The 24,768-nt window shown below is 52.5% G+C and overlaps 6 protein-coding genes across 6 annotated transcripts; 1 reads left to right on the top strand and 5 right to left on the bottom strand.

Moving 5' to 3' along the window:
- Nucleotides 1-2,354: 2,354 nt before the first annotated feature.
- brlA (C2H2 type transcription factor BrlA) lies at nucleotides 2,355-4,143 on the bottom strand (the record flags this gene model as incomplete). Its single annotated transcript, XM_001214318.1, has 2 exons — nucleotides 2,355-3,688; nucleotides 4,131-4,143. The coding sequence occupies 2 exons, from the start codon at nucleotides 4,141-4,143 to the stop codon at nucleotides 2,355-2,357; spliced, it is 1,347 nt and encodes a 448-aa protein (XP_001214318.1).
- A 9,750-nt stretch (nucleotides 4,144-13,893) lies between these two features.
- On the bottom strand, nucleotides 13,894-16,838 carry ATEG_05139 (uncharacterized protein; the record flags this gene model as incomplete). The annotated part of the gene is made up of 3 exons (XM_001214317.1): nucleotides 13,894-16,151; nucleotides 16,205-16,417; nucleotides 16,487-16,838. 3 exons carry the CDS (start codon nucleotides 16,836-16,838, stop codon nucleotides 13,894-13,896), a joined length of 2,823 nt encoding a protein of 940 aa, XP_001214317.1.
- Nucleotides 16,839-17,487: 649 nt separating this feature from the next.
- ATEG_05138 (uncharacterized protein) lies at nucleotides 17,488-18,812 on the bottom strand (the record flags this gene model as incomplete). Its single annotated transcript, XM_001214316.1, has 2 exons — nucleotides 17,488-18,084; nucleotides 18,144-18,812. 2 exons carry the CDS (start codon nucleotides 18,810-18,812, stop codon nucleotides 17,488-17,490), a joined length of 1,266 nt encoding a protein of 421 aa, XP_001214316.1.
- Nucleotides 18,813-19,560: 748 nt separating this feature from the next.
- ATEG_05137 (uncharacterized protein) lies at nucleotides 19,561-20,088 on the top strand (the record flags this gene model as incomplete). The annotated part of the gene is made up of 1 exon (XM_001214315.1): nucleotides 19,561-20,088. The coding sequence occupies one exon, from the start codon at nucleotides 19,561-19,563 to the stop codon at nucleotides 20,086-20,088; it is 528 nt and encodes a 175-aa protein (XP_001214315.1).
- Nucleotides 20,089-20,644: 556 nt separating this feature from the next.
- On the bottom strand, nucleotides 20,645-21,110 carry ATEG_05136 (uncharacterized protein; the record flags this gene model as incomplete). The annotated part of the gene is made up of 2 exons (XM_001214314.1): nucleotides 20,645-20,781; nucleotides 20,861-21,110. 2 exons carry the CDS (start codon nucleotides 21,108-21,110, stop codon nucleotides 20,645-20,647), a joined length of 387 nt encoding a protein of 128 aa, XP_001214314.1.
- Nucleotides 21,111-22,130: 1,020 nt separating this feature from the next.
- On the bottom strand, nucleotides 22,131-23,216 carry gliT (thioredoxin reductase gliT; the record flags this gene model as incomplete). Its single annotated transcript, XM_001214313.1, has 2 exons — nucleotides 22,131-22,388; nucleotides 22,467-23,216. 2 exons carry the CDS (start codon nucleotides 23,214-23,216, stop codon nucleotides 22,131-22,133), a joined length of 1,008 nt encoding a protein of 335 aa, XP_001214313.1.
- Nucleotides 23,217-24,768: the final 1,552 nt, after the last annotated feature.

Genomic DNA, 24,768 nt, shown 5'->3' with positions numbered 1-24,768 from the left:
TGCATCTCCATCATCACTGTCACTGTGAGCGGTCGGTGAGAACGACTGTGCGTCCACATCTATTCCCCTTTTAGTCGCTAGACTACGACTTTGCACGAGTCAGTCGTGCGCCATGTTTGCATCTGATTCGACGGGGCCGCGCCCGCAAAAGCCAAATTGCTGGGCGTCGAGCGCCCCCAACTGCCTCGCCCACGCAGGGTCGTATCGAACGGTCGTAAACGACATGCACTGCTACATAACGCTGGCGGGTTGAGGGATTAGACTTCGCGTGCGACCGGGCGAGGAAGGATTCCGAGTTGTGAAGAATATGCAGGCGAAGGGGGGCGCGACGCATACCGCCCGCGATATGCTCCGGCGCGCCGCCGTCTGTAGGAACTAGGAACGGTCTAGGATGCGGTGAGCAAAGCCAGGCGTTCGTCCCGGCATCCTGGGTGACCACCGTCCAAAGCTTCGTCCTGTGCGCTAGAGACGCAAGCACCTGCACCGGGTCGGTCGATCAGGCTATCCGGTGGAGGAGGGCAGAGGGGCGCCATTGCCCCATCGAGCACTGCGCATGAGAAGCGCGACCTGCAGATGGGAGATCTGATCGGGAGGCTTGCGGGGAGAGAGGAGAGCATTGGAATGGACTAGAAACTAGGTTGGGGGAGTGGTTTCCGGAGAATGTGCGTCTGTCGGACAAGCGGCGACGCGTCGCTGGGAGGAGCGGTGGCATCGAGGTCGACGACGATGGAATGTGCAGCCATGGGCGTCCGACCCGGTTGGTTGTGTCAGAGTATACGGAAATCCAAATCTGTCAAAGTGCCGACGTGCGTGGTCGGCAAATGCCAGGCGGCGGTGGTGTGGTTGGTCTCACAGACATTATATGATCGTCCTGTGCGTGTAGGATAGAGGTACATCTGGAGTTTGGGGGTATTGGCAATGATGTGGATGTCGTACCTTGACCTCTGTCCAGGAATGTGTTGTGGGACAATTTGTGTTGGTGCGTGCATGTGTGTGTGACATGGAAAAGATATCCGTCTCGGGGGTGGGCGCTGATAGACTGAGAGGTCGAAAGGAGGTGTACGGGTCAACGAGAGGTTCGTGGACATAACTTGGATGTCTTGTTCGTTCTGCTGTGCCTGAAATAGCCACACATAAGTTGGTCCGGTATGTGTTGATCGATGGAGAATGACCATGGGCTGCAAACAATGTAGCACTGATCAACCGACTCATGTACGGAGTATGTAGAAAGACAGCACCGCATGATGGTGATCTTGCGGGTCCCTGTTGCTGCACAGTGCAGCCTTGGCATCGGGAAGGTTTGCAGCTCGAGCCAGAGCAAACCGGGTTTCTGGGATCCCGAGAAGAGCACCGCCACAGGAGCAGAAGAGGAAGGTACCAGAGAGGTACTCCGACACAAAGGTACTCCGTCCGTACACAGAGAACCCGCTGTGTCCGATCAGAGCCGAGATGTCTCACTGGACTCGACAGCGATTGGACCTCCGGCGTCAACAAGTTTCCCAATGCGGATTAGTCGATAGGGCTGGGGAATGCCGAGCCACCAATAGGGTCCGTGCCATGGGAAGTGGAATCCCGGAGTGGGGCCGGATCGGCATGTGCTACGTTCGAGGTACTTCGAGGTACATCCTGTACTTTGTAATAACAATGTCCATCATCTGTCCACTATGCCCAAATGCATGTCTTGTCTGTAGGCCGATGCCCATAGGAGACAGACATTGCAGGACCCTCTATACCTCCAGACTATGCAAACCACTCAACTCCGGCAAGTATACGCTTGGACCTCCCCCGCCCCACCCGATATGTCAGAAAGAGTGGAATACCGCTAATGCCACACCAACGGGATTTACACCTGACAGGGAACGGACGGGGTATTGCTTTTTTTTCCCGATATTTTTGGATAGAAGACAATAGATGAAGAAGAAACTTGATCGCTAACTAATATTATCTCTTATAGTTTCTGGCGTCTGGCAGATCAATTAGATCAATAACAACTCAGCTCACTCAACCTCTCCATCGTACAAGGACTCTCTGCTGTCCGCTTTTGTCCCCCCATACCATGCAATATTATTTTAGCGTAGAAGGAGCAAGCCTCACCAAGAAACTTCAAAGGAAATCGTCGAAAAGGAAAACATTATTCCATGTGCAATGGTAAACGGACCTGCGGATATAAAAGGAAAAGTGACAAAGGAAAAATAGAAAAGAAAAAATGTTTTACAAAAAACGCCGTGAAGCGCCGACCAGGTCAGCCCGACCCTGCATGTCTGTACCCATCTAAGAACAGAAGGAAATTGGCGGACCAATGCGCCAAGGGTATCATAATCCGATCCACTCAGATATCCGGGATGTTAGCTCCATTACTCATCCCAAGCATCGACGCTCAGTTCGCGCGCCTCCGGCATGGGATCTTCCAGCTTGGAGCCGTAGATCGGCCGGCCATCGGGCGTGAGCTGACCGCGGAAATCGGGGTCATAATCAGGACTAGTCTCATCCAGGGTCGCGACGTAGCGATTGCGACCACCCCGCTTGCTGTGGGTCTTGGTGTAGTGGGCATTGAGGTTGTCACTGCGGGAAAAGGCGCGATGGCAGCCCGGCACCCAGCAGACGTGAGGCTTCTCTTTCGAGTGGCTTTTCATGTGGCGCTTCAGGTGTTCTTGACGCTTGAACCGCCCCTTGCAGCCAGGCTCCTTGCACTTGAACTGAACCTGCTTGATGATGGACGGCAGATTCTCCAGGGACAGGTTCTGGCGCGAGGATTGCTTGCGAATCATCTTTCGCGATGGCTGGCGGTGGGGACGGTGCATGGCGTCCCGGTACACTGGCGACTGCTGGTAGTCATCCATGTAGTCGCCGGCGCCACCGGACAGGCGGCTCATCGGGGTGTCGGTTCCAGAGGCCGTGCCGAGGGAGCATGACCGAACCGGTGTCGTCGGAGTATGCGTCTTGAAGGTGTTCATCGAGTTGGGGAAGTCGGTATACGAGGGCGGAGGGGTGACCGGGCCGACCTGCGACGGCGCAATCGTCTGGGGAGCAATGGAGTCGGCAGGTGGTGCGATCCAGGGCATCATATGGCCCATGGGCATTGAGCTGGGCACCCGCTCCGGCTGGTGAAAGATGGACCGCGACAGACACGGGTTGGTTCCCGATTCCGGCAGATAAGGCGCGGGATGGTGGCGGTAACCCCCGCGGGGCATGGTCGCGTAATGATGCATGGCCGGAGGATATGGCAGAGACGGGTTGCCATGGTCATATCCCTTGGGGGCCTCCGGGGGGATCCAGAACTGCTCGACGTTCTCATCATACCCCGGCAGGAAATCAGTCATGGGCATTCTCTCTTGAGACTCCATCTGGCCGTAAGACAAGCCCATGCTTTCATTCGAGGGCATGCTTGCCAGGCGGAATGGGGCACGCATTGGAGTGGACCCAGAGGTACGCTCGTATCCGTGAGTCGAGTAAGCACCTCCTTCGTGCCAACCAGGGGAGGCCAAGGAGCCCTGGCTGTAAATGCTTGTGGGAGTGGGGGTGGGAGAGTCCAGAGGCGAGAAGCTGGAGCTCATAGAAGGACACTCGTTGGAACCCAGGGAAGAGCAGTCGACCTCAACAGTAAGACGATCGGACATGTTACCCTGAGATCTCATTTCTTCGCTATCCTCGGGGCGGTCCTTCCGGATAGGAGTGGGACGGTTCGTGCCTGTGGACACTAATCGTTTAGTGTCAGGAACTATGACAAGTGGAACGATTGGAATAGAGGCTGCGGTAGACAGGCCCTCTGGGAATGGAAGAGTCGGATAAAGAAACGTCTAATGAGTGGAGGACAAGATAGTGTGGTATGTGAAGTTCAGAAAGCAGGAGGTAGATTATAGTTGGGTAGAGAATGTGAATAGATGAAGTGGATATGGGAGGGAACGAAGGGACGGGGCCTCAGTAGAGGACGAGAAGAAGAGAAGATGGAAGGAGAGAATGTATGAAAGAAGACAACGAAGGGAATGAAGGACAGTGGGTAGAGAGGATGAGAGAGAGTGGGTGTGTGTAGGGAAAAGAAAAGGAAGTGAGGGTGGGAATGGAGGACCAGCGAGGTGAAATAAACAAATTGGCCGACGCATCTAGCACGGGGCAAGGACGATCACACTTACCGTGAGAGGCCATCAGGCTAGCACTGATGGAGAGGCAGGTCGAGACAAGAGAGGAGAGAGAGAGGCGCGACGCGTGCCTGGGGTGGTCCAAGCAAGGCCAGGAATGTAGACTATCGAGTTCCTCGAGTAACCGGCGGCAAATCCCAGGTCGAGACAGACTGGGGACGTGGCCGGGACTGGAGAAGCAGCGTTTCCCAGGAGGCGCGAATGTCTCTGGCTCAAAGCAGTGGACGAGGCGTCAAAGGTGGCGGAAGAGGCCCTGCGACGCGCTGGATTGGGGGGGTCCTGTGTTCGCAATGAGGGAGGGTGGATGGGGATGGAGACCGAAGTGGGAATCGGTCTCAGTTGTAGCTTCGAGAGGGATGAAGTTATAGGGAAGAGAGGGAGCGTAGACAGGGCCAGCAAGGGGACTGATAATGGGTCTCCCGTGCAGTTGAGTGAGGACGCAATAATGTCTTAGGACGCTGATTCGAAGATGCACCGGGGATCGTGCCAGAGTAATTAATCGAACGGGGAGATCGCTGAGCGTTTGGTTTCGTCCTTGTCTCTGGCGGGGGTGTTGTTGGAGTTGGAAAGAGGGGAGAAAGCGGAATTCAGTCGATAGTTAAAGCAGAGGAGGCAGAGAAGAGAACGACTGCGAGAGATGTATTATAGGTCTTCCTGTTTGGGTTGATGCAATGGGATGCAACGTGAGGATCTACCGGAATAAATAATTGCGCTTTTCTAGAGCCCTCTTTTTTATTATTATTATTATTTTTTCGTTTTATTTTAATTTTATTTCAATCGATTATTTCTTTTTCCGTTTTGGATAAGGGAAAAAAAGAAATTCGAGGAATAAAAAAAGAACAGTCCAAATAGCAGAAGGTTCCAGGAAAGAATGGATGAGCTTGTTTCTGCTGTCCCCCTCACTTGGTCGACTTCTAGGAGAAATTATTCTGATAATTGCTGTTTTCTATTACCTTTTCTCTCCGGTGTTTACCTGGTCATAGGAAATAATCTAGCAGGGCCATCTGTTTAAATAATAATATTATTATTATCTGTATGATTTTTATTAGGTAGTATCTTCATCGAGTGGATCGTCGGGAAAGTGACGAGGATCCAGCCCCAACCTTACCAAACTATACAAGTACTTACCAGGTACCTGTACCTGTACCTACCTAGTACCTAGTACGGGTAGTAGGAACCCCGAGAGGCGCCCCCAGGTAGTACCTGTCTGTCCATGACTCTAGGCCCCAGTGGAGAACCCCCAGCCCATCTGCCCCTCCTCGCCATTCATGGGCCATTTTGAAATTCCTGGGAGACAACACCAGCCAGATTACCCAACATCGAATTTAAACATGAACAAGTCAAGCAAAAGCATGTATGTATGAAACTTGGAGGGTGGGAAAATCCAGACAAAAGAAAATCCATAGTTTAAAATTAATTATGGAACGATGAACCGCAGAAAAAGGAAAAAGAACAACGCCATGGAATGCTCCAACGTCAGTGTTCCATCTCCGAGTCTTGCAGGTACCTGGGACTAAACCGTTCTAGGAGTCGACCGTACATGGTAGTACATAGTACATAGTACAGACGACCAGGAGGGGGGAGAAAGCCCAACCTTACCTAGCGATCATCAGTCAATGCGGTGGGGGAAGATCATCCCTCGTCATCCCAGATTCTCGGGATCTTTCCCCCGGCATCTTCGCACTCTCGGACTGGTTGGGGGTGGATTGGGACCTATCGAAGGTAAAACAACCCGTCCATTCATCTGATCCTCTGTCCGCAGGTATCGCCACCATCAGCGAATCGCATAGTTCGACGCTTAGATAGCAAGATAGTGCTCGTCCGGGTCTCCGGACCCTGAAGGATCGGCATTGCTGGTGAGTCTCCTCCAACCGTAAGAGACCCGAGCGTTGGGCTATCGATATTGAATCGCCTTGCTGGTCTGGTTCCTATTGAGCCCCTTCTGGTCAAAAAGAGATAGCCAACCAAATCCTTGGAGTTCGTCCTGGTAACGTTAATCGTCATGTTAGTCATGAAACACTGACCCCATAGTCGAGGCAGATGGACATAACACATCAAGGTATGATCCAGGCCGATCATTCTACGGAGAACGCAACGACGTAGCCACACATGCCAGGACCTCTCCCATCCACATACAGTCAGAAATCTTGGCGTCCTGGGCGCTGGACGGTTACATTGACCGAGGTCTATTTCCCACAGATGATCCCGAGATAACGAACCACCACCACGCCACCCAGCATCATCCAGGATCGTCTTCTGGGGCCAGACGCCACCACCTGAATCCCGGCCAACGCCATTGGCGCTGTTTTTTGCTTTTGTCTCTTCCATTCGTAAGCGGGACCCGAACGGGGCCACGAGTTGTAATTATCACCCACTATTCGATAGGAAGGGATTTATCGCAGCAGAGTGGACGGGGACCATTAACGGTTTTAAGGCGGTTCCACCTCCAGAAATCCCGCATGAGCAAAGGGATTTCGGAGAGTTTGCGGATAGTCCGTCTAATAATGTCGTTAGAGTAGTGGAACGGCTTTGGAAAATCAGGATCAAATCTATAAATAATGAGGATGGATCAAGATTGATCGATAATAGAAGGCATCTAGATCGTATGTACACCCGCCTACGGTCCATGGTTCAATGGGTTCCTCACGGGGCCGAACCGAGAAGGTCCCAATGGACCATGGCTCACTCCGACCATTTTCGAGTGGTTCCTGGTCTGTGCGGACGCTCGCAAGTTATGTATGTATGGATGGATGTACTTGTACACAGTAAGTAAAAGGATCTACACAGCCTACAGTATCCCTCCGTCCTGGAATGAACGGTCCCCATTCCCACCGGCAGATCTTCGATCAAATCATTTCCCAGAGTAAAAATAAAACCATGAGACGATAATTCATGTAGATTCCAAATCACTCCCAGACAATGTTTTGTATGGACGAAAGACTGAAAATAAATAAATAAATAAAAAGGCGAGACAATGACGAACAATCCAACCGTCTGTCTCTTTTAGTGAGACTCTTACTCCGCAGAGAGCAGGACAAATCGAGTATAGTCGCCTTATCAGCTCTAGCTAACCCAACCGGGGATAGTCCACTCTTGTCCATCGAGGCGGATCGCGGATCAGACGCACATCATCCACCGCAAGACACTTTGTCAGCGAATCCTGCTTCGCTTCCTGCAAGTTCGTTTTCTTCGCGCAGCAAGCAGCTCAGCAGCCACTCCGATCTTTTCCTCCCAGGAACGCCCCGACGCGGTCGGGCCTATAGAAAGACCTTCTCGTGGAATGTGGAGAGGCACTGAAATGAACCTTCAACCAGTGCCCCGTCGAGTCCGCCACCGGCTCGTCACGAAAATCCTGACTGGCTTCACCCACCCACTCGCTTTTCCCTATGGGGCGCTCCGTACACATTTCGTGCATACGGAGTACACACAATAATGGCCTGCCTAGACTACTTGCAACGGTCGCCGGGTGAGCGGGGAGGATTCATGTCTCAGCCTGAGTCCCGTCTCTCTATTCCCGACGACAATCGGGGTCTGGGCGGTCTTCTGACCTGTCACCCATTTGTCGTGTAATAAAGCTTCCCGAGGGAGACAAATCAATCGGATTCATTGGACGGTCCCTGAAATATGCCCTGTCTCGAATCCCACTAGGAACGATCTCACTCCCCCACAGCATGGACTGAACATTCCATCCAGAGGATGGTGCGGTTTAGAGTTGCTGCAGCCACCAATTCACCAAAATGCTCCCATCCTACCTCATCATTGCGAGTGCATCAAGCACGCTCGTCTTCTCCACCCATTCAATACAACGCAACCGCAGATTGAAGTAGTCAACCTACGAACCAAATGGACACCAAACTACTCTCGTGAACTTTCGTACATAGCGATTGCGTATTATCAACCATGTGACCGGCGGACATGCTGATCATCACCACAATGTCACGTTCGCGTTTGGGGAATATTTCTCTCCCTCAAGGCCCCCGAATATGCATGGAGATCCCAGAACGTCCTAGCGGAAGTCGCACCGCGTCTGAGGAACATTTGCGGTGAATACGGAGGGTCAAATCTCTCAAGCACTTGCCCAGGCTTGTATGTAGATTGTCTGTCGGTGATGGGCTGGCGCTGTTTCCCACGGAGGAGAAACCCGTCTCCGCTTCCTGGTAGTCGGCGACGTGAGCCCTGCGGAGCCATTAAGCCCTATATGGCAATAGCACAGGACACCAGTGACACCAGTTGGGATTGGCTCTGTCAGCGTGGATCAGTCTATTCTACTTTTCACCAATGAAAACAAAGGACGACGGATCGCCCGGACATTGACTATAACTAGCCCGTATCATTCGGTGATTTTGACAGCTCGTCTTTAGCCGGTGTTTACAGATCGGCGTCTCCAGTGGCGTCCCCACAATCAACGATATCGTACGGTGCGGTCGTCGTTCGGTACGCTAAACAAGCGTTGACTCGGGACCCGCAAGCCCGCTCCCTATAGTGTGTCGTCGGTACCATGGAAAGGGAGCGGTCGAGCGCATGGGCCCAAGAGTATCCTGACTGTCAACATCTCTCGTCCATACTCGTTAATCAATGGGACCGGACTACGCAGTGTGGACATATCAACTCCTCATCAGCGGACAGATACAACTAGGCCCGCTGCTCCGGACCAGATCGTCAATAGCGGGGCGACGGGTCGAACAGCTCTCTGAAACGAATCGATTTACGTGGCAGAGAGAAGTACTACTCCGGGTACTACTGTCCCAAAGGGTTATGGGTAACCACTTGGGGCCGCAGATGCCTGCGCCACAGCCTAGAAAGGGAAATGAAGACTATCGACACTGCGCCACACTCCAGCGCTGCGCCTCAAGTGATGTATCAACCCCGGGGCACAGTTTCCAGAATTGTTCTCGTATGCGCATCATGGCCGCGGGCTGCAGAACACGATTACTTGCTATCTTCCTTTTCTCTTCCTAGTCTAGTTGATCCTGGAGCTTCTACGTGATGCGTGCCCTTCAAGGGACTTCTCGATAGTTCTGATGTCGATTTCCCACCAGAATGGGTGCTGACCTCCATTTCGTCCAGACGGAAGCCAAACTTGCTTGCAGAGATTAATTAATATGGAATTGGGACCCGGTCACTTCCGTATCTCGGTCCCGTTCATCAGCCGCACGTCTTGGTGACTGCCTGCTCTCCACCCTGAAAGTCCAGCCCAAAGTATGCGAGTCAGGTTAACATCATACGATTCTTCAGCCACGATGCACCAATTCCAAATTATCTTAATTCAAGACGTAAGCCCAGCCAAGAGCTGGAGTTACTCGGTTCTGAATGACTAAGATTTCTTCGTCGACTCCGTACTATACTGACCAAACCCCGGATCGTCATTCAAACTTAGATTGCTCCTCGTTTTCCTGGGAATAGAAGCCCAGCAGAAATCTGACAGGGCTTTCTTGCGCTCCAGACCAATTCCAAGTTCTCCAGCATGGGCCGTGGCTTCTTTGCCTACCTTGCTTGGACATAATGATCATCAAGCCTTCGTTTCTAGAAGGTTACCATCAGCCAATGAAGGGATCACCTTCGCCAGTCTCCTTCAGTTTACCAGGTACGATGCCGACGGATCCCTGTAGCACGGGCCTAGGTACGGTAAGGAGAGGCGACCGGACATTTCGAGTAAACCGGAATCCTGGAGTTCCTGCAGCTGCGCACTAGGCTATCTCCACTTGACGAGGGCCTGGTGTGGCACAGCCTGTGCGGGCCCTGGTCCAAATCAATATATTGAATCCAAAAATGGAAGAGACCTTGCCTCAGCCATGCTTCCACCTAGTGCCGCACCGGAATTCTTTAACCTCCACCCACTCAGCCTCTTCAATATATATCGGCTTCCTACAATACCCACTGGTCTCCTTTACTCCGGACAGGATCAGGATAGCGCAATACTCATCAACGTGTGCATATGGATGCATAGAAACGGCTGTATGAGGAGGCCATACTCGGATACTGGCCGAGGGCCAGACAGTTTCCTCAGCCGTACGAGTGCCGCGTACGTTGCTCGACCCCGCTTCGCCCATCGAGAAGCTATCGCGGTACCTGCAGCTATCTCGCTCGACCAATATTGACTTCGTCCCACATAAATTAACACCACATGGCGATGAATGAGGAACGCTAATCCGGCACGGAGTTCCCTTTCTTTGATCATGGTGGCGATCAACGCCCTGACAATGATAATGCCCAAGCGCTCACATGGTAATCCGATCGAAAGATGTCGCGTGGCCATCCTATAGTCGAAAAGCCACCAGATCTGTCGTCGGCGTGGCCCTGAGCTGACTTCCTTTTTGGGCAATATGAATCTGCTCTGGCCATCCCCTGAGGATGAGTCTCTTGGTGTGCTGCCCAACGCTGATTACGATCTTCAGCCTTCGGAGATTTTGTTCCATGGCAAGAGATCAATATACGTTGGTTATTTCTTTCTGCATTGACTCTATTAACTGGAGTGCAGGTCGTTATTAGGACCCGGCAAAGGGCTGTTCCAGCACATCCAGCATAACCACTCGCTAACCAAGTAAGGCTGGTTTAAGCATTCGGCGTAAGCTCCCAACGGATTCAAGTAACAGCTGATGGAGTAAAACCTCGCCACCGTCACTGCAGGTACGAATGCTCGACCGGGGATATCTCGGAAGGTTTCGAAGCCGGCGAATCCGTGAAGGAACTCATCGGGCTTGGGGATTAGCTTTTCGCTCTTTTCGGCAATCCGTTGATCTACGTATATCAGGTTGTGCTACCGGACACCCACGTCGAGCTATACCATGATCAGCACGAACGACAGTACTGGGATACTGGGACCTGACTCTCCTGCAATACAGGGTCCTCCCTGTCTCACTCATCGTGGCCACTCCCGTGCTTCGCTGTATGCTTGTTTCATCACGATCGATGCAGGGCACAGCCTATAGTTATCGCCTGCGTCGTCCTTGCTCGAGTGGCCAGCAGAAACGAATCGAGACGCCGTGAATCCAACACACCTGCAGCCACCCCTTGCGTCCTGTTTCTCGGCCTTCTCCAATGGCAAATCTTGGACAATGCTTCGCCCCGCCACCAGAGGCACACAAGGCAATAACGTCGATTTGAGTTGCATTGCATTACAGTCAAGTCGCATCCTCCCAAGCCTATCCGGGCAAAGCAGGTTTGGCCTCAGCCATGGCGGCCGTTGATCATCGCCCTACCATCTCTCCTACCCACACTCACGCTCGTGCGCAACCACCGCATATCCTTCCTCTCTCGCCCGCTAGTCTATGTTCCAGGAGATTATTTCCTGCAACATCTCGACAGCGTTCAAGGGGGCCTCCTTGCGCCTTGCGCCTTTGGTCTTGGATCCCAATGGCCCTACGTCATTTTATTGACCGTCTGCCCCGGCCCTATCCTGCCCGCAGCCTGACTACCAATGCACAGTCCAATAATCAGACATCACTGACGTTCCATCATGCATACCTCCCGTGCAGCGTGGTAGGAAGTTCTCAATCTCCGCAAATAGCCCATACGATTGCTGTGTTGTCCTCACTACCACCAGCAATAGAGACCCAACACATACTCTGCGAGAACCCATCAGGCAGTTCGTCCTATGACGCCAAAGGAGAGGTGAACTGCCTGCGCTGCACTTCCTTGGAACCAACTGAAACCCAGAACAAAACACACAGACCCTCAGTAAAGTTCCATAGTCGGGCCATTGGAATGTACATCGCCCCCGAACGAACCACCGTCCACCGGTCCGTTACACACGCATGCCTTCGAAACTCGCCTCATTTTCACCCATCATCAGTCCGACCGGCCTCGGCTCTTCCCAAACAGATCCCCACACCCACAGCCATGTAAACTGCGGCCCTGACTTGAACCCAGGCAGCCAAAACACCTCCACCGCCGCCCCGCTGGGGCTGATTGGGCTGTGCTACGAAACTACCCATCCAATATAGTTCGATTATGTTGCACATAAGTGCGGCCGGTGGAGGCCATGTAGATCATGGTCTGATCACGATCGGCTGGTCTGGTCCCGTCGCCGTCTGGGGGCGGCGTTCCCTCCCTCCCTCCGCTCTGGACGATCGCCTTCTAGCCGTGAGACTAATGAGAAACGCTCCGAGGTCGCAGACGTCCGTGTGTAGTCACTTGTCGCCGACCTGCCCTCTCTGGCGGTGGGGATGATCATCAGGGCGAAGTACGTATGCCGAATGGTCCGATGACCGTTGCGATGTGGTGGTGGCGATTGTTGTGTGGGTAAGCTGCTACTACGCTGTCTGTGGCCGGGGGGTTGGGCATTCACGATTCCCATGGGTGGGCTTTGTTTTGTTGATGTTGAGGATTGGGGTTGGGGTTGGGGCCCGCTTGTGCAGTTTGGCTGGAAAGTGTTTCCAAGCGGGTGTGGGTGGTGGGAAATCTTCTGACAGTTGCATTCCAGCCGGCTTGAGGTCTCTGAGTGTTGGTTCCTCTCGGGGTACGGTTGATTGAGGAGCGGTCTGGATATCCAGAGATACTCATGTCAAGCCTACTGCGGGCAATATAGGAGACCCTTCAAGCTTGTACCTATAATATAAAGTATCACGGTTTCTCGTCATGTATTCCAGTCGATGTTCTCTGTTTCCAGACGAAGAGCGTTTCCATATGTCTTCAGTCGGTCAATAGAACCAGTCCCCAGTTGCCCTTAATATTGTCACCATGTCAATGCACGCGTTTCTTCTTTATGGCCATCAAACTCCAAGGTGCCAGTTGTCTCGAATATAAACTGGCTACTCGTCCTAAAACACCTGTCGTCCATCGAAGAGAAGTTGAACCATTCGATATCGAGTTGTCTTGTCGAGATGATGGTGTCGAGTCCCTCTTGGACCAGATCAATCCTCGCTTTCTGAGAGCCACACAAAAGCAATGCAATATCTGCCAGGCTTTACCGTATTCTTGACGATAATCCTCTTTTGTATATATCTTTGTGTTCATGGATTGGTTCTTCCTTCTACTATCCAGCCAAAGCGAGATGATGGCACCGGTAGATATATTTCGGGAGGTTGAACATACCTACAAAGGTAGCCTTCGCGTCTCCTCTCCTTTCAGCAAACATCCACGACAGCACTACGTAGCCTCTTCATCTTCTACTCTTCATCTACCAGCCTGCAATGCCCGCTATCCAGCTGCTACCCATTACCACGCATGAGACGTCAGCTGAGACTCGTGATAACCAGCCAAAACACCCATGATCTCGCAAATCGGATGCCGGGGGTGAAGGACCCCCCAGTTGTAGTACATATAGGCGTGGTTAATTAAGTATTGGAGTCAACATACCACTACTAAAGACTACATCTACAATCAGTACTACTGCAGGTCGAAACACAACGAAGATTCATCTCCCATTGAACTGTAAAGCCAGAAAATGTCAAAGGGACACCTGTACAAAATGGTATCAAGTCTGCACCTTGCTCCCTCCCCCCGATATCAAACCGTTCCCAAGTGTTACAATCGCCAAAACATCACGAGGTAAAACAAGACATTCAAGCCACGCGTGAATAAAAGAACGCCGCCCTGTTTTATCACAAATTCCAGGCCCCTATACAGTATCCAAAGTGATATAGAAGGAAAAACACAAAAGTGCCAGTGGCCTGGGCGGCCAGATCCGACTGCTCCGCACCAAGGCATGGCTAAGATCGAAATGTAAAAGCAGTAATAGGTCAATAGAATCAAAGTGAACAGCACCATCCTCGCTTGTACAAGACGAAATGAATGTCAACTATACTGACTGAAGTGGTCATTTGCCCATGCCGTTCTGCATCATGTTCTGCTGCTGTTGCTGCTGTAAGACTTGCGCTTGTACGGCAGCGACCTGGTTCGCTCGTTGTTGCTGTGCGGCCTCACGTTCTCGGCGGATAATATCGCTCACCCAGGCCTTAGCGTTCCGTTCGAGCCCAGCATGGTATTGCTGCAAAAGGTGCGGTGGGTACTGCCCCGGCGGCCCGTACTGGGGCATCAACTTGGACGCCATTTCTTGCCTCAGTCGTAGCAAGCGCTGTTGGTACATGTTATTGTAGCGCTGCGCCATAGCACCTTGTGCCATGCTTACTCCCTGCATGTTCTGCGGTGGATGTCCGCTGTTGGCTTGGGCGGCTGCCATCATCATCTGCTGTTGGGGGTTCATCTGCGGACTGCCCTGGTGTACATGAGCCTGCTGGCCCTGGGACTGTTGCTGTTGCTGTTGCTGCTGCTGCTGCTGCTGCTGCTGTTGTTGTTGTTGTTGCTGGACCATCTGCAACTGCGCGAGCTGCGCACGCATCATCTGGCTTTGATAGGCCTGTTGATTCGGTATCTTTGGCTGTTGCTGGTTCTGCTGTTGCGCTTGCATCATGTGCTGTGGGTGCGACTGGATATTCTGCTGTGCATGAGCATTCGCTTGCAACTGAGCGTACTGTTGCGGAGTAAGCTGGCCATGGCCGAGATGTCCTTGCTGCGCCAGGAGTTGCTGTCTTTGCTGCATCAACATCTGTTGTTGCTGCTGAGGGGTGAGGCCCATGCCGCCAGCCATCTGTGGAGTTCCCATCATAGCTTGATTCATCACCGGTGTAGGAGCCATCGTTGACCGACCTGGGCTGGCGTGGCTCATACGTTGGGTGGGAGTCACGTTGCGCATTATTGGCGTGGCATGAGACATCGCGGGCGTTCCCTGGGTCATCTGCGGCGTTCCATGACGGCTCGGGCCTTGTTGGCTTCGTGATGCCGCCATCGGGTGGCTCATAAGGTTGGGGTGGGCGTGCTGTAGCGCTGATGGAGGCCTCTGAGGGCTTCCAGCACCCTGCATAGAAGACGTCATGCTCATGGGAACACCGGCTTGTGTTCCCATAGCATTGCCGACCAGGGGAGACGAGGTATTATGCGGGGTCTGATTGCGGACCACAGGCGATGACTGGGGTGCCTGACTGACTCCATTCGCCTGGGCCATGACATGCCTATTCTGTTGTTGCGCCGCCAATTGGGCTTGGGCTTGCTGCTGCGCAGCAAGGTGCTGCCTTCGTGCTTCATCCTTGGCGTGCTCTTCTGCCTGTCGCTGTTCCAGGGCCCGGCGTCTTTCTCTCTCCTGCTCCTGTTGCTGCCTCTTGGCCAGCTCCTGTTTGAGCTTGATCTCATGTTCTCGTTTGGCCTTCTCTTCATGTTGCATTCGAATGTTTTCGAGGGTCTTGAATCTCGAGAAACGAGGCTCGAAGGGAGCACCTCCACCAGTATCGTCCACTGCTGCGGCCTTAGGCCCTCCAGCGCCTCCAGGCCCGTTTGGCTCGAGTCGTTCGTCCATAATAAGCATGAACCGCTCCTCTTCGGCGGCCAACGCTTCGTCGGCAGCAAGTTCTGCCACCGTGCGCTTCCTTCTCTTCGGCGACGGTGGAGGATCCATATGAAGAGGGCTTTCCAGGTGCCTGAGAAGGTCTTGTGCAGCATCGAAGCTGTCGACCGGATCCAGGAAGAGAGGTGGTGCGAGGGCTCGCGTCAGTCGTGATTCACATTCAGGCAAATCCGCGGGTTCAACCATCATTTTCTGCTTCTTGGCAACATGGCCTCGTTCGAGTTGAGTGTTAGAGCCCCCAGGCGACGGAGGGGCCATGGAAGCACCCTGTGTACGAGTTGTCGAGTTTGCAGGTGATGTTCTCGCAGGGGTGGTTGCAAGCAACGTGAGTTCCGCTTGCAGTGAACGGGGAGTAGGATGGAGGACAGTCGTGAAAACCCGCGGTTTTGAAGGAGCTTCCTTCTGTTGAGAGGATCCAGAATCGCCTTGATCCTTGGCGCCGGCGGATTGCTCGCTGTTCGGAGCATCCGCCTGATTCCCAGCTGTAGCATTCGTGTCGTCTTTCTCGGAGGTTAACTGATTCTGTTTAGGATACGGGACATAGGCAGATGGTGTTATGTGTTCGTTATAGTTGTGGATCGAGAAGGGGGTGTTGTTTTCATTGGATGAATGTGCTGTCGTCTTTCGCGCCTGCGCGGACACAGACTTGTGGTCAATCACCCGTACGATGAGACAGCCTAGATTCCTCAATGAGTTAAAGATTCCGGAGCTAGACACTATGAGAACAGACCTTCATAGAACCGGATGTTGGCGCGCAGGAGCTCTTCTATTATCTCGTGAGGCACAGTGCCGGCGCGAAGATGTTCGATGACAACCTTCATTTCGGAGTTATACGGAAAACTCCCATCTTGTTGTTCGAAGCGGAAATGTGTGGGGTGAAGGTGGAGGACAAGCGATGGAGGACATTTGGAGTACTTCTTGAGGATGTAATTTGTCGTTTTCACTTTCGGATCGCACGAGTCAGTAAACAGGGCTGAGGATTAGGCCACTTGGCGATCGCAGGAGAGCTCACCATAGGGTTCGGCGCATTGTTTGCTGGAGCGCTGGCCCAAATCCGTGGACGTGGTCCGCGACTGCAGCTTTTGTAACCGGCCAGCAGCCTCCCCTGGCTTCGGCGCATCCCTCTTCGGACGATTCAGGGGACCCTTCGCATCTGTCGTGCCATTGATGCCATTTGCGGTGGTTCCAGCCATCGAGGTAGCCGAAGAAGTTTGGCCGGCGCCCGGGAGACGCTTCGACGCGGATTGCGGGGAGGATGAGGATTGCTGAGCCTTGACTCCATTGACCCCGGTCTGGACAAAAGGCGGGGGCGGTCGCTTCATCTTCGGGGGATGGGAAGTGGGTTGGGAAATGGCCGTGGCCATCTTGTCGACACCGGGCATGCGACGCGACTAGATCCAAGGGTGTAAGGAGGCGACTTTTCGGGATGTGAATCCGATGGTGACGAAGGTGAATCGTGCTCCGAAAGGTGAGGATGATATAACCGAAGCGCGAGACATGTGGGGAGCGGAGGACGGGGCCGGTCGCCAACGAGCAAGCCGGAGATGATGCGGAAAGTTGCAGGTAGCTCGGAGCCGCTAAAGAAACGAGAGAACGGGGTCCATCGAAGGAGGACCTGCGGAGATGGCAGGGAGGAGGGTTCGGCCAAAGGATATCGGTCGACGGAGGTGGCTCTGCAGAGGGAGTTTGGTGATGCCAAGCCGCGGGCGACGTGAAGGAGGCCGGGTCAGGTGATGCCCGCATTTGGCTTAGCGTACATGGTCCATATCAGCCGCCTAGGGATGCCTTACTGCCTGAGGGCATCTCCGTGAGGTTCTACTTGTAGAGACTACTAGCTAGCATCCATGGATAAAGAATAAACGGAAAATAATATTATTCATCATCAAGGGGAATCAATCATCAAGCTGCACAGTCCATAAAAAGCACCAAAATACGACGCGTATGAACAATCGAGCAATAACCATCATATACACAGAACCTCCCAGCATTACCCATTTATCGCAGGCCACTGATCTAATCGTGGCCCGAAACCCGGCGTCGCCAGTCATCACCAATGCGAAGTTCGTCGACCACATCGATTCGCTTTCCGATGCCGGTCGTTCCCTCCTTTTGCCACCATTTTTCTCCATGGTCAGCAAGGGCTGACTCGTCCTCGCTGTCGATCAAGCCTCCGCGGTCACCCACAACCACCACGACCTGTCGGACCCAGCGGGAGATATGATGGACCGGTTCGCCATCCTTGCCAGTCAAAGACTCTTGGACATAGACGATCTCCGGTGAGATATGGCGCACGAGGTGAACATAGCCCGTAGCCGTGCTGAAAGGCATGATCGTGTTCTTCTTATCGACAATGGCTTGCGCTTGGGTGTATAAAGTGTTGAAGAGCGGCGTAGCGCCCTCGGGTTCACTTGCGTGTCTAGAGGCGTCCGGGATATCCAGATCATCGGCAGCTTCCTCAGGAGCAATATTGGAGTAGGACGAGGTGACAGACGGTGTAGGCTGGGAGCCGTTGCCGTGATTGGGGGCATGCTTCAAGCCCGGTGCATAGATCATAACGAAGATTTTGCATGTGTCGGGGTCAACGTGCTCCGGGAGGTGAGATAGGATAGACTAGAAGGGGTACATTAGCGTGGGTGCGCGCAAAAGGAGTTACGTCCGCTTTGACTTACCACATGGTCCGAGGTGAGCTCATCGGGGCCGACATGTAGCGATTCGGACGATACGACAATAGCGACTGTTTTCTTCTTCTTGTCGAGAGAGGGAGCTCCTGCGACACTGCGACTGGGGAGGGCGCCGCTCATGGTTGGGACAGCTGGATCAGGCAGGTCTCTGCGGGCGGCTCTGGATTCCACTTCTTCCGACCATCTGGAGTGATCTTCGAAGTCGCCCCTCTCCTCTCGAATCGATGTCAAAGCACCACCGACGAATGCCCCCGCGGCGGCCATACCGGCGGCTACTCTCTTGCTAGCCCCGTCGAAGATCTGCTGAGGACTCGGCGTGCGTCGCAAAGCTCCCTGCATTCTAGCCATCATGCCGGGGTCGTCTTGCAGGTCGCCATGGAGGTCGGTCGCGGTCGATCTAGCATAATCGCCAGCATAGGCGCCGCCCGGGGCGGGCGCGGGGACGTCGTCGCCATCCCCGGGGTAATCGCGTTCGTCGTCATCGTCTTCGCTGCGTTCACTCCAGATCCAGGCAGCTACACCGATCGCTGCGACACCCACGGTCAAAGCCAATGGCACGTAGTATCCCAGGAATGTCCGTCTCCCGGTCGAGCTGAACCCGGCTCCTGCAGCTCCGACCCGCCGACGACGAGCATCCTGGGAGTATGGGAAAGACATTGCGATCACTGGAGTCAATCAGACGTGGCGCATAGAAACAGATCGATTAGATGGGTCTTGTTCGCATCTCACGCCCACTCCAAAGAAGGGGTTGATTGAAACTAGGAGAGTTGGTAAATGAAGAAGGCTGGAAAGGAGGAGCAGCTCGCGCAGGCTGGGGGCCGCGGAGAGAGCCGAGAAACATGTGGCTGGTGATGCTCTGTTTACCGCGGTCGAATGGCCGGTATGGTAACGGAGTGTACCTATACCTATATTTTACGGCACGTGATGTGTACCTAGGTAGGTACTGCCTAAACATCATGACCTTTTTGCAATTGTTTGATTTTTCTCTACCTACTGGGTACCTACAGTGTATCTTCGATGTCAAATCTACCTACGGAGGTACCTCATTATCCAGTATCCTGTGGGGTATTAATTAAGCAGCCATCTGTTCGGTAGTAGAGCTGTCGCGCGGATTCTACTTCCGTAGACTACTAGGTATCCAGGTCAGTCATATTCAGTATCATGACTTGAATCTGTAGTGACTGCTGATCAATATACATTGGTAGGTAGTCTATAAGATATGAATATGCCATGCTCGCAACATATCCATCTATCTATGGCCATTAGGCACTCGCCAGGCTGATGTGATCGAGCTGTAACACGAATACCCCGCAGTACATGGACAAGATATCGCTCAAGTCAGCATTCTCACAACTCCTAACTTATCAGAGAAAAATCCTTCAGACCTCTCTTTTGGTTAATGACAATGCACACCGACAAACTCCTCACCTTTTCCGACCAGTTTGTGATTAGCTGCGGCACAATATCCGTTGATATTCCCAAGCAGAAAGTCCTTCTGCTGCACAGCCATGACCGCGGCGTTGTTGTCCTTCCAAAGGGGCGCAAGAATCGTGGCGAGAGCCTAGAATCTGCAGCAGTCCGCGAGACAATTGAAGAGACAGGATACTCCTGCGACCTATTGCCTCATATGGCCCCTGTGAAAGCACCCCTTAGTTCACATGCAGATCAATCAGATGTACCACCATCTGATGGTCCACATACGGAACCCATTGCAGTGCAGCAATGGGTGTATCCAGATGGAGTCCGGAAGCTCATTTTCTGGTTCCTTGGGGTGGCCGATTCAACCGAAACGCCCAATGTGCCCGTCGAGGATGGTGAGGTGTTTGAGGCTCGGTGGCATAGTTTCGGGGAGGCTGGACAGGAACTAAGTTTTCCAGAAGATCGCATGTTGGTTGAGAAGGCCGTTGAAATTGTTCAGACATTGGGTGCATAATGTTGTTTTGGGGTTTGATAGATCGGACCTCAGTCATCTGTCTGGGGAACTATGTATTGCATGTCAGATATATATTGCTGGTAAATATAAAGCCAACCACCAACTGTTGAGATGTCTCAGCTTGACCGTCCTGAATACATTAGGGCTTGTCTTGTCGTTCCAGTGACTTTATACGCACTTTAAATTCGCTGCCTGCAAGTGGCATCGTCGAGTGCCCTGTCAGAAGCATGGTGGTCTACATGTGCCTGAAGTTTGACCAGGGCGACGGAATGCATTGTTCTTGCTATATATACCTCCAGCTGGTCCTTGTTAGAACAGAAATTTACAGAAAACATGGAATACAAGCACAATCCTCCATTACAACAGGTTGACCTTACGCAGAGACTTGTGAGGACGATGGAACTATCGGAGAAGACACTGACTTCCGATCCCAGGTCCATTCCCCTTTTCTATGTTGGTACCCAGGTACACTCAGTCTGTAATATTATACCTTAGCAGTGAGCGGTAATAGTTGGATTGGATACTTTAGTAAATACCACAAAGTCATTCAACAGCATTAACAGTGTTCAGCATAGATCGCATGACTTCCTAGGGCGTCAAATACAGTCGTCCCATTGATTCCCTCACGTGGAAAACACCTCACTAGCAACCTAACGTCCCGCCTAAAGGGGATTGCAAATCGTCTTGTAAGAGCTAATATCGTTGTCCATACCAATGTCGTCAAAGTTGACGAACTGATTCCTGCAGAATGACTGGCCCAAAAAGTTCTCACAACCGGGGCTATCGAAGAGCTGAATGCAGCACCGGGTAGTGCCCTCAGCATTGTCGGAATAGTATCTCATTGACGAAATCTTCTGGTTCAGATCTCCCACACTGTGGCATCTTGAGCCGGTGCCTCCTGGACCGCTGTTCGTGATGTATGGGCCTTGTTCGTTTTGAAGCTGATAGAAGTACACGCGCCAGGCAGAAACAGAGGGAGCCAGCGCTAGGGCAACGATGGGTGCGAGGACGGAGAACTTCATTGCTGTGACTTCTAATGAGGAATCTGTCAGTGACAAGATGCAAGGAGCCAGGAGAGACTTTCATACAATGTTTGAGTGATAGGCTATGAGACTTCTTCTTCTGATGCTCTGGCTTGAGAAACAGATATGAGGTTCTGGATAGTCTCCTCTTAAATAGATTTCCAAGGCTTCAGCTACTGTCATCAGTACCCTGAGTTCATATATCATCTTAACCAATGATTATGGCATGGACACATGCCTGCCATCAAGTGAAGTCCTGATAGGCACATAATTGGGTCTCCTCTTCTCTCTGGGCATTTCCATACTGGCTATCGGATGGAGTCACTTCAGACGAATGAACAGCCCATGAAAGAGCGTCCCCTCGTATTCATCAAGGCCTGGTCGATAGGGGTATAGGGTAGAATAGCTTTAGACGAATGAACAACGCAAATAGAAAGCAGTATCTCGTATTCATATACACCTTCTGAGCCTTCTGTCATGGCAGTGAGACATACCACTGGGCGGCGACAATCTCACCAACAAACATGCAGATGTTTACCATCGCACAGATGTAGGTGTTGAGTAGGAATACCAAACATCATCTGTCTATGAATGTATCGAATAAGGTCAAAAAGGATGAATGTCGAACATAGCCCTGGGTCACACCTTGATCTATATCATCTTTTTGAGTGAGGGCTCAAGCTCAATGAGCTGCTCGGAGCATACGGTGCATGCAGTCTGGTCAGGGCATGTGCTTCTTTGTATCAATATTATTCGTCGAATAATGCCAAGTTTACTTAGTCCCTGGAAGAGGCCTCCGCTCTCCAAAGGCCTAGGCTTGGAACGGGGTGTCTTGGCGGCAGGAGACTCTCCGCGGAGGACTACTTAGTCGATCTCTTCGCAGGCATATTGCTCATCTTCATTTCAAGCTACTGGCAGGAGTAGGAGCAAGTCAAATCAAGATTAGGCTCAGATCATACAAAATAACGCACAGAATCTCAACCGAATAGGACGCATGTATAGTATTCATATACCATACTCCTACAGTTCCCGATCAATTCTAAAGTCCGGCAATGGCTCAGCCTGCAGCTGAGCAACCAGCCCTCCGGCGGCCTGCGATCCCATAGCCACCGCCGGGGTGACGGCCTTGAACGGAGTAGCACAATCACCCACTGCAAATATTCCAGGCACACTGGTCTCATGGAAGGGCGACGTGGTCTGGATATCACCCCCTTCGGTCATGGTCAAGGCCAGCTGCTTGGCCAACGGTCCATTCACCTCTGTTTGAGGATTGTACACCTGCAAGTGCGAACAAAATGCGTTAACAAGAAGATGTTTCTCTTCAGTACGGCATTAATTCAAGGACAGAAGGCCTACCAGGAACCCTTCTACTTTCGGCTTGTCGGTCTCGCCAAAATGAACAACGACGGTCTGGGCGATGGCACCCTTTTCGAATCGTCTGACGCGTCGCGCATCAAACCTCAGCCAGGGGGTCGTACTAATGGATGCCTCTGCGGCCTGTTGGATCTCGGCAACCAGCTGCTCATTGCCGTTGGTGTAGACGGTGACCGTCTCGGAGAGCCGCCGGGCCATGCGAGCCAGATGTAGGGCGCGCTGGGGGTTCTCGACGGGCCCCATCGCAAGGACGCCGACGGTGTCCTGGCCTCGCTCTTCGTAGCCATCGCAGAAGAGACAGTGATAGATGCCGTTTGCCCAGCATTCCGAGTAACCCTCAATATCGAGCGGGACGTCTCGAACGCCGGTGGCGAGAACGACCTTGCGACCGTACCAGAGCCGGCCGTGGGCATCCTGCGCTTCGAAGAGCTGCTGTGCCTCGATCTGTCTGATCCTCTCAACGCTGCTGTTGTGAAAGTGAATGGTCGAGTATCGGCTGGTCAAGTCGGCGCGAGCGGCGGCGCGCAGTTCCGCGGGGTTGCGGTGGTCCCATCCTAGCACATTGTGCATGTGTTGCGTCTTCGCATTGCGATACACGCCCGAGTCGAAGACGACCGCCGTGTGCAACTGGCGGGCGAGTCCGGTCGCAGCCGAAAGACCAGATGGACCAGCTCCAATGATGAGCACATCGAAGAGGAGCGCGCCGTTGGACAGTAGCTTGCCGATCGGCATGATGAGGATCAATGCGCTTTGTTGCTTGTAATGAATGGAGAATAGTGAGCAGTCATAGGTTACTTGGAGCAAGAGCACCTTTCAGCTAAGAGCCGGGGCTGCCTGTCTTTAATGCCCTCAAGACGAGTTCGGAGACATTTTCTCGACAGTTGAAAATGTTTCCGGTAGGTCAATCATTAGGCGAGTGCTGCCGAGACATAAGCGTGGTATAATTGGAAGATTCGGATGGAATTACATATGAGGCCCGAATGCGCTGATAGACAGTAGGACATCCTTCGACGACGGATGGAATCGACGTGGCGGTGGCAGTCTTCCGGAAGGCTGGCCCATTCGTGCTGAGAAGTTGATCTAATGCTTGAGAATAACAAGGTCGAATTCGAGATGGTTGATAATATCTGCAGCTCAACACTGTCTGGGCCTCACAACTGAGCACGGGAAAAGTCGATTATAACGAATGGCGCTATGAGAGATCCGATATGAGACACATTCCGGCATTCAGGACATTTGAAGGGTCGGACATGGACACTTTCATGTATCCAGTCTTGAGCTTGTTAGCTAAGAAGCGCTTCTGTGTTCTTCATTACTTGTCAGCGTGGAACCAGACATGTGGCTTGATCACTGAATGATCGATCATTCGACTCTGCGGCATGATACGGCTACCTATGGCTGATCGAGAGTACTCCTATACGGATGACTCGTCTACCGGACAGGCTTTAGGGCTCTCATTTCCGTTTGGCCACGTCTAGGCAGTGGGGAACTTTGCTGAGGAGAATTTGCTCTGAGGAAAATGTGCTCATCTCGTTCTGTGTGGAATCTGGTGGGGGATCAAAAGTCTCCGTCAAGTCTCCGGCGCCTTAGTCGAGGGACAAGGGACCGAATAGCTTAGTACCTTGATAAGGGACGGGAATGAATGCATACACCGGGCCATGGCTGACGGCTACACAGGGTCGACTTCATCACTTGCATAGAGCAATCCCTACGCAAGTAACACCCGACTAACATTCCAAACCCCCTATACTTCGCTCTACACATTCTTCCGACGAGTCGCGCGGTGGATAAGCATGCGCTTGGAATGCCGTCCGCGTGCATACCACTCCCACGCGCAACCCACATTGGTGGCAACTAGATACTGCAGATCATTTTGATCTCACTTAGATTGTTGGGAATTTGACGCAACAGCTTGAAACATTTAACCGAGACACGGGATAGTACACTTTGTATCAACTCAGAGGGACCATCCGTAGTCGAGATCCAACAGTCGCTCAGAAGAAAGAGTAGATAGTGTAGATCGTTCGCATTTTGATCTCTGTGTGTCTATAAATATCGGGATCGAGTCAGTGGATGTTTCAATATGCCGATGAAGATGTTTCCGTTGTCTCCGCTCTCAGATTTGGCCGAGTTAGTGCGCAGATCTCGGGAGCTCTGAGCATGCGAGCAGGTGGTTGGTAGGAGTACTAGCGTAAAGAGGGCCGTAGAGGCGGCAGGCCCAACCTGTACGAGGTTTGATTGACGTTGGACATAAGGAGGATACTACAGTAATCCGCAGTGAACC

Source organism: Aspergillus terreus, genomic scaffold (genome assembly GCF_000149615.1).
Source record: "Aspergillus terreus NIH2624 scaffold_7 genomic scaffold, whole genome shotgun sequence".
NCBI classification, from domain to species: Eukaryota; Fungi; Ascomycota; class Eurotiomycetes; order Eurotiales; family Aspergillaceae; genus Aspergillus; species Aspergillus terreus.
This window is presented reverse-complemented; position numbering and strand designations above follow the sequence as displayed.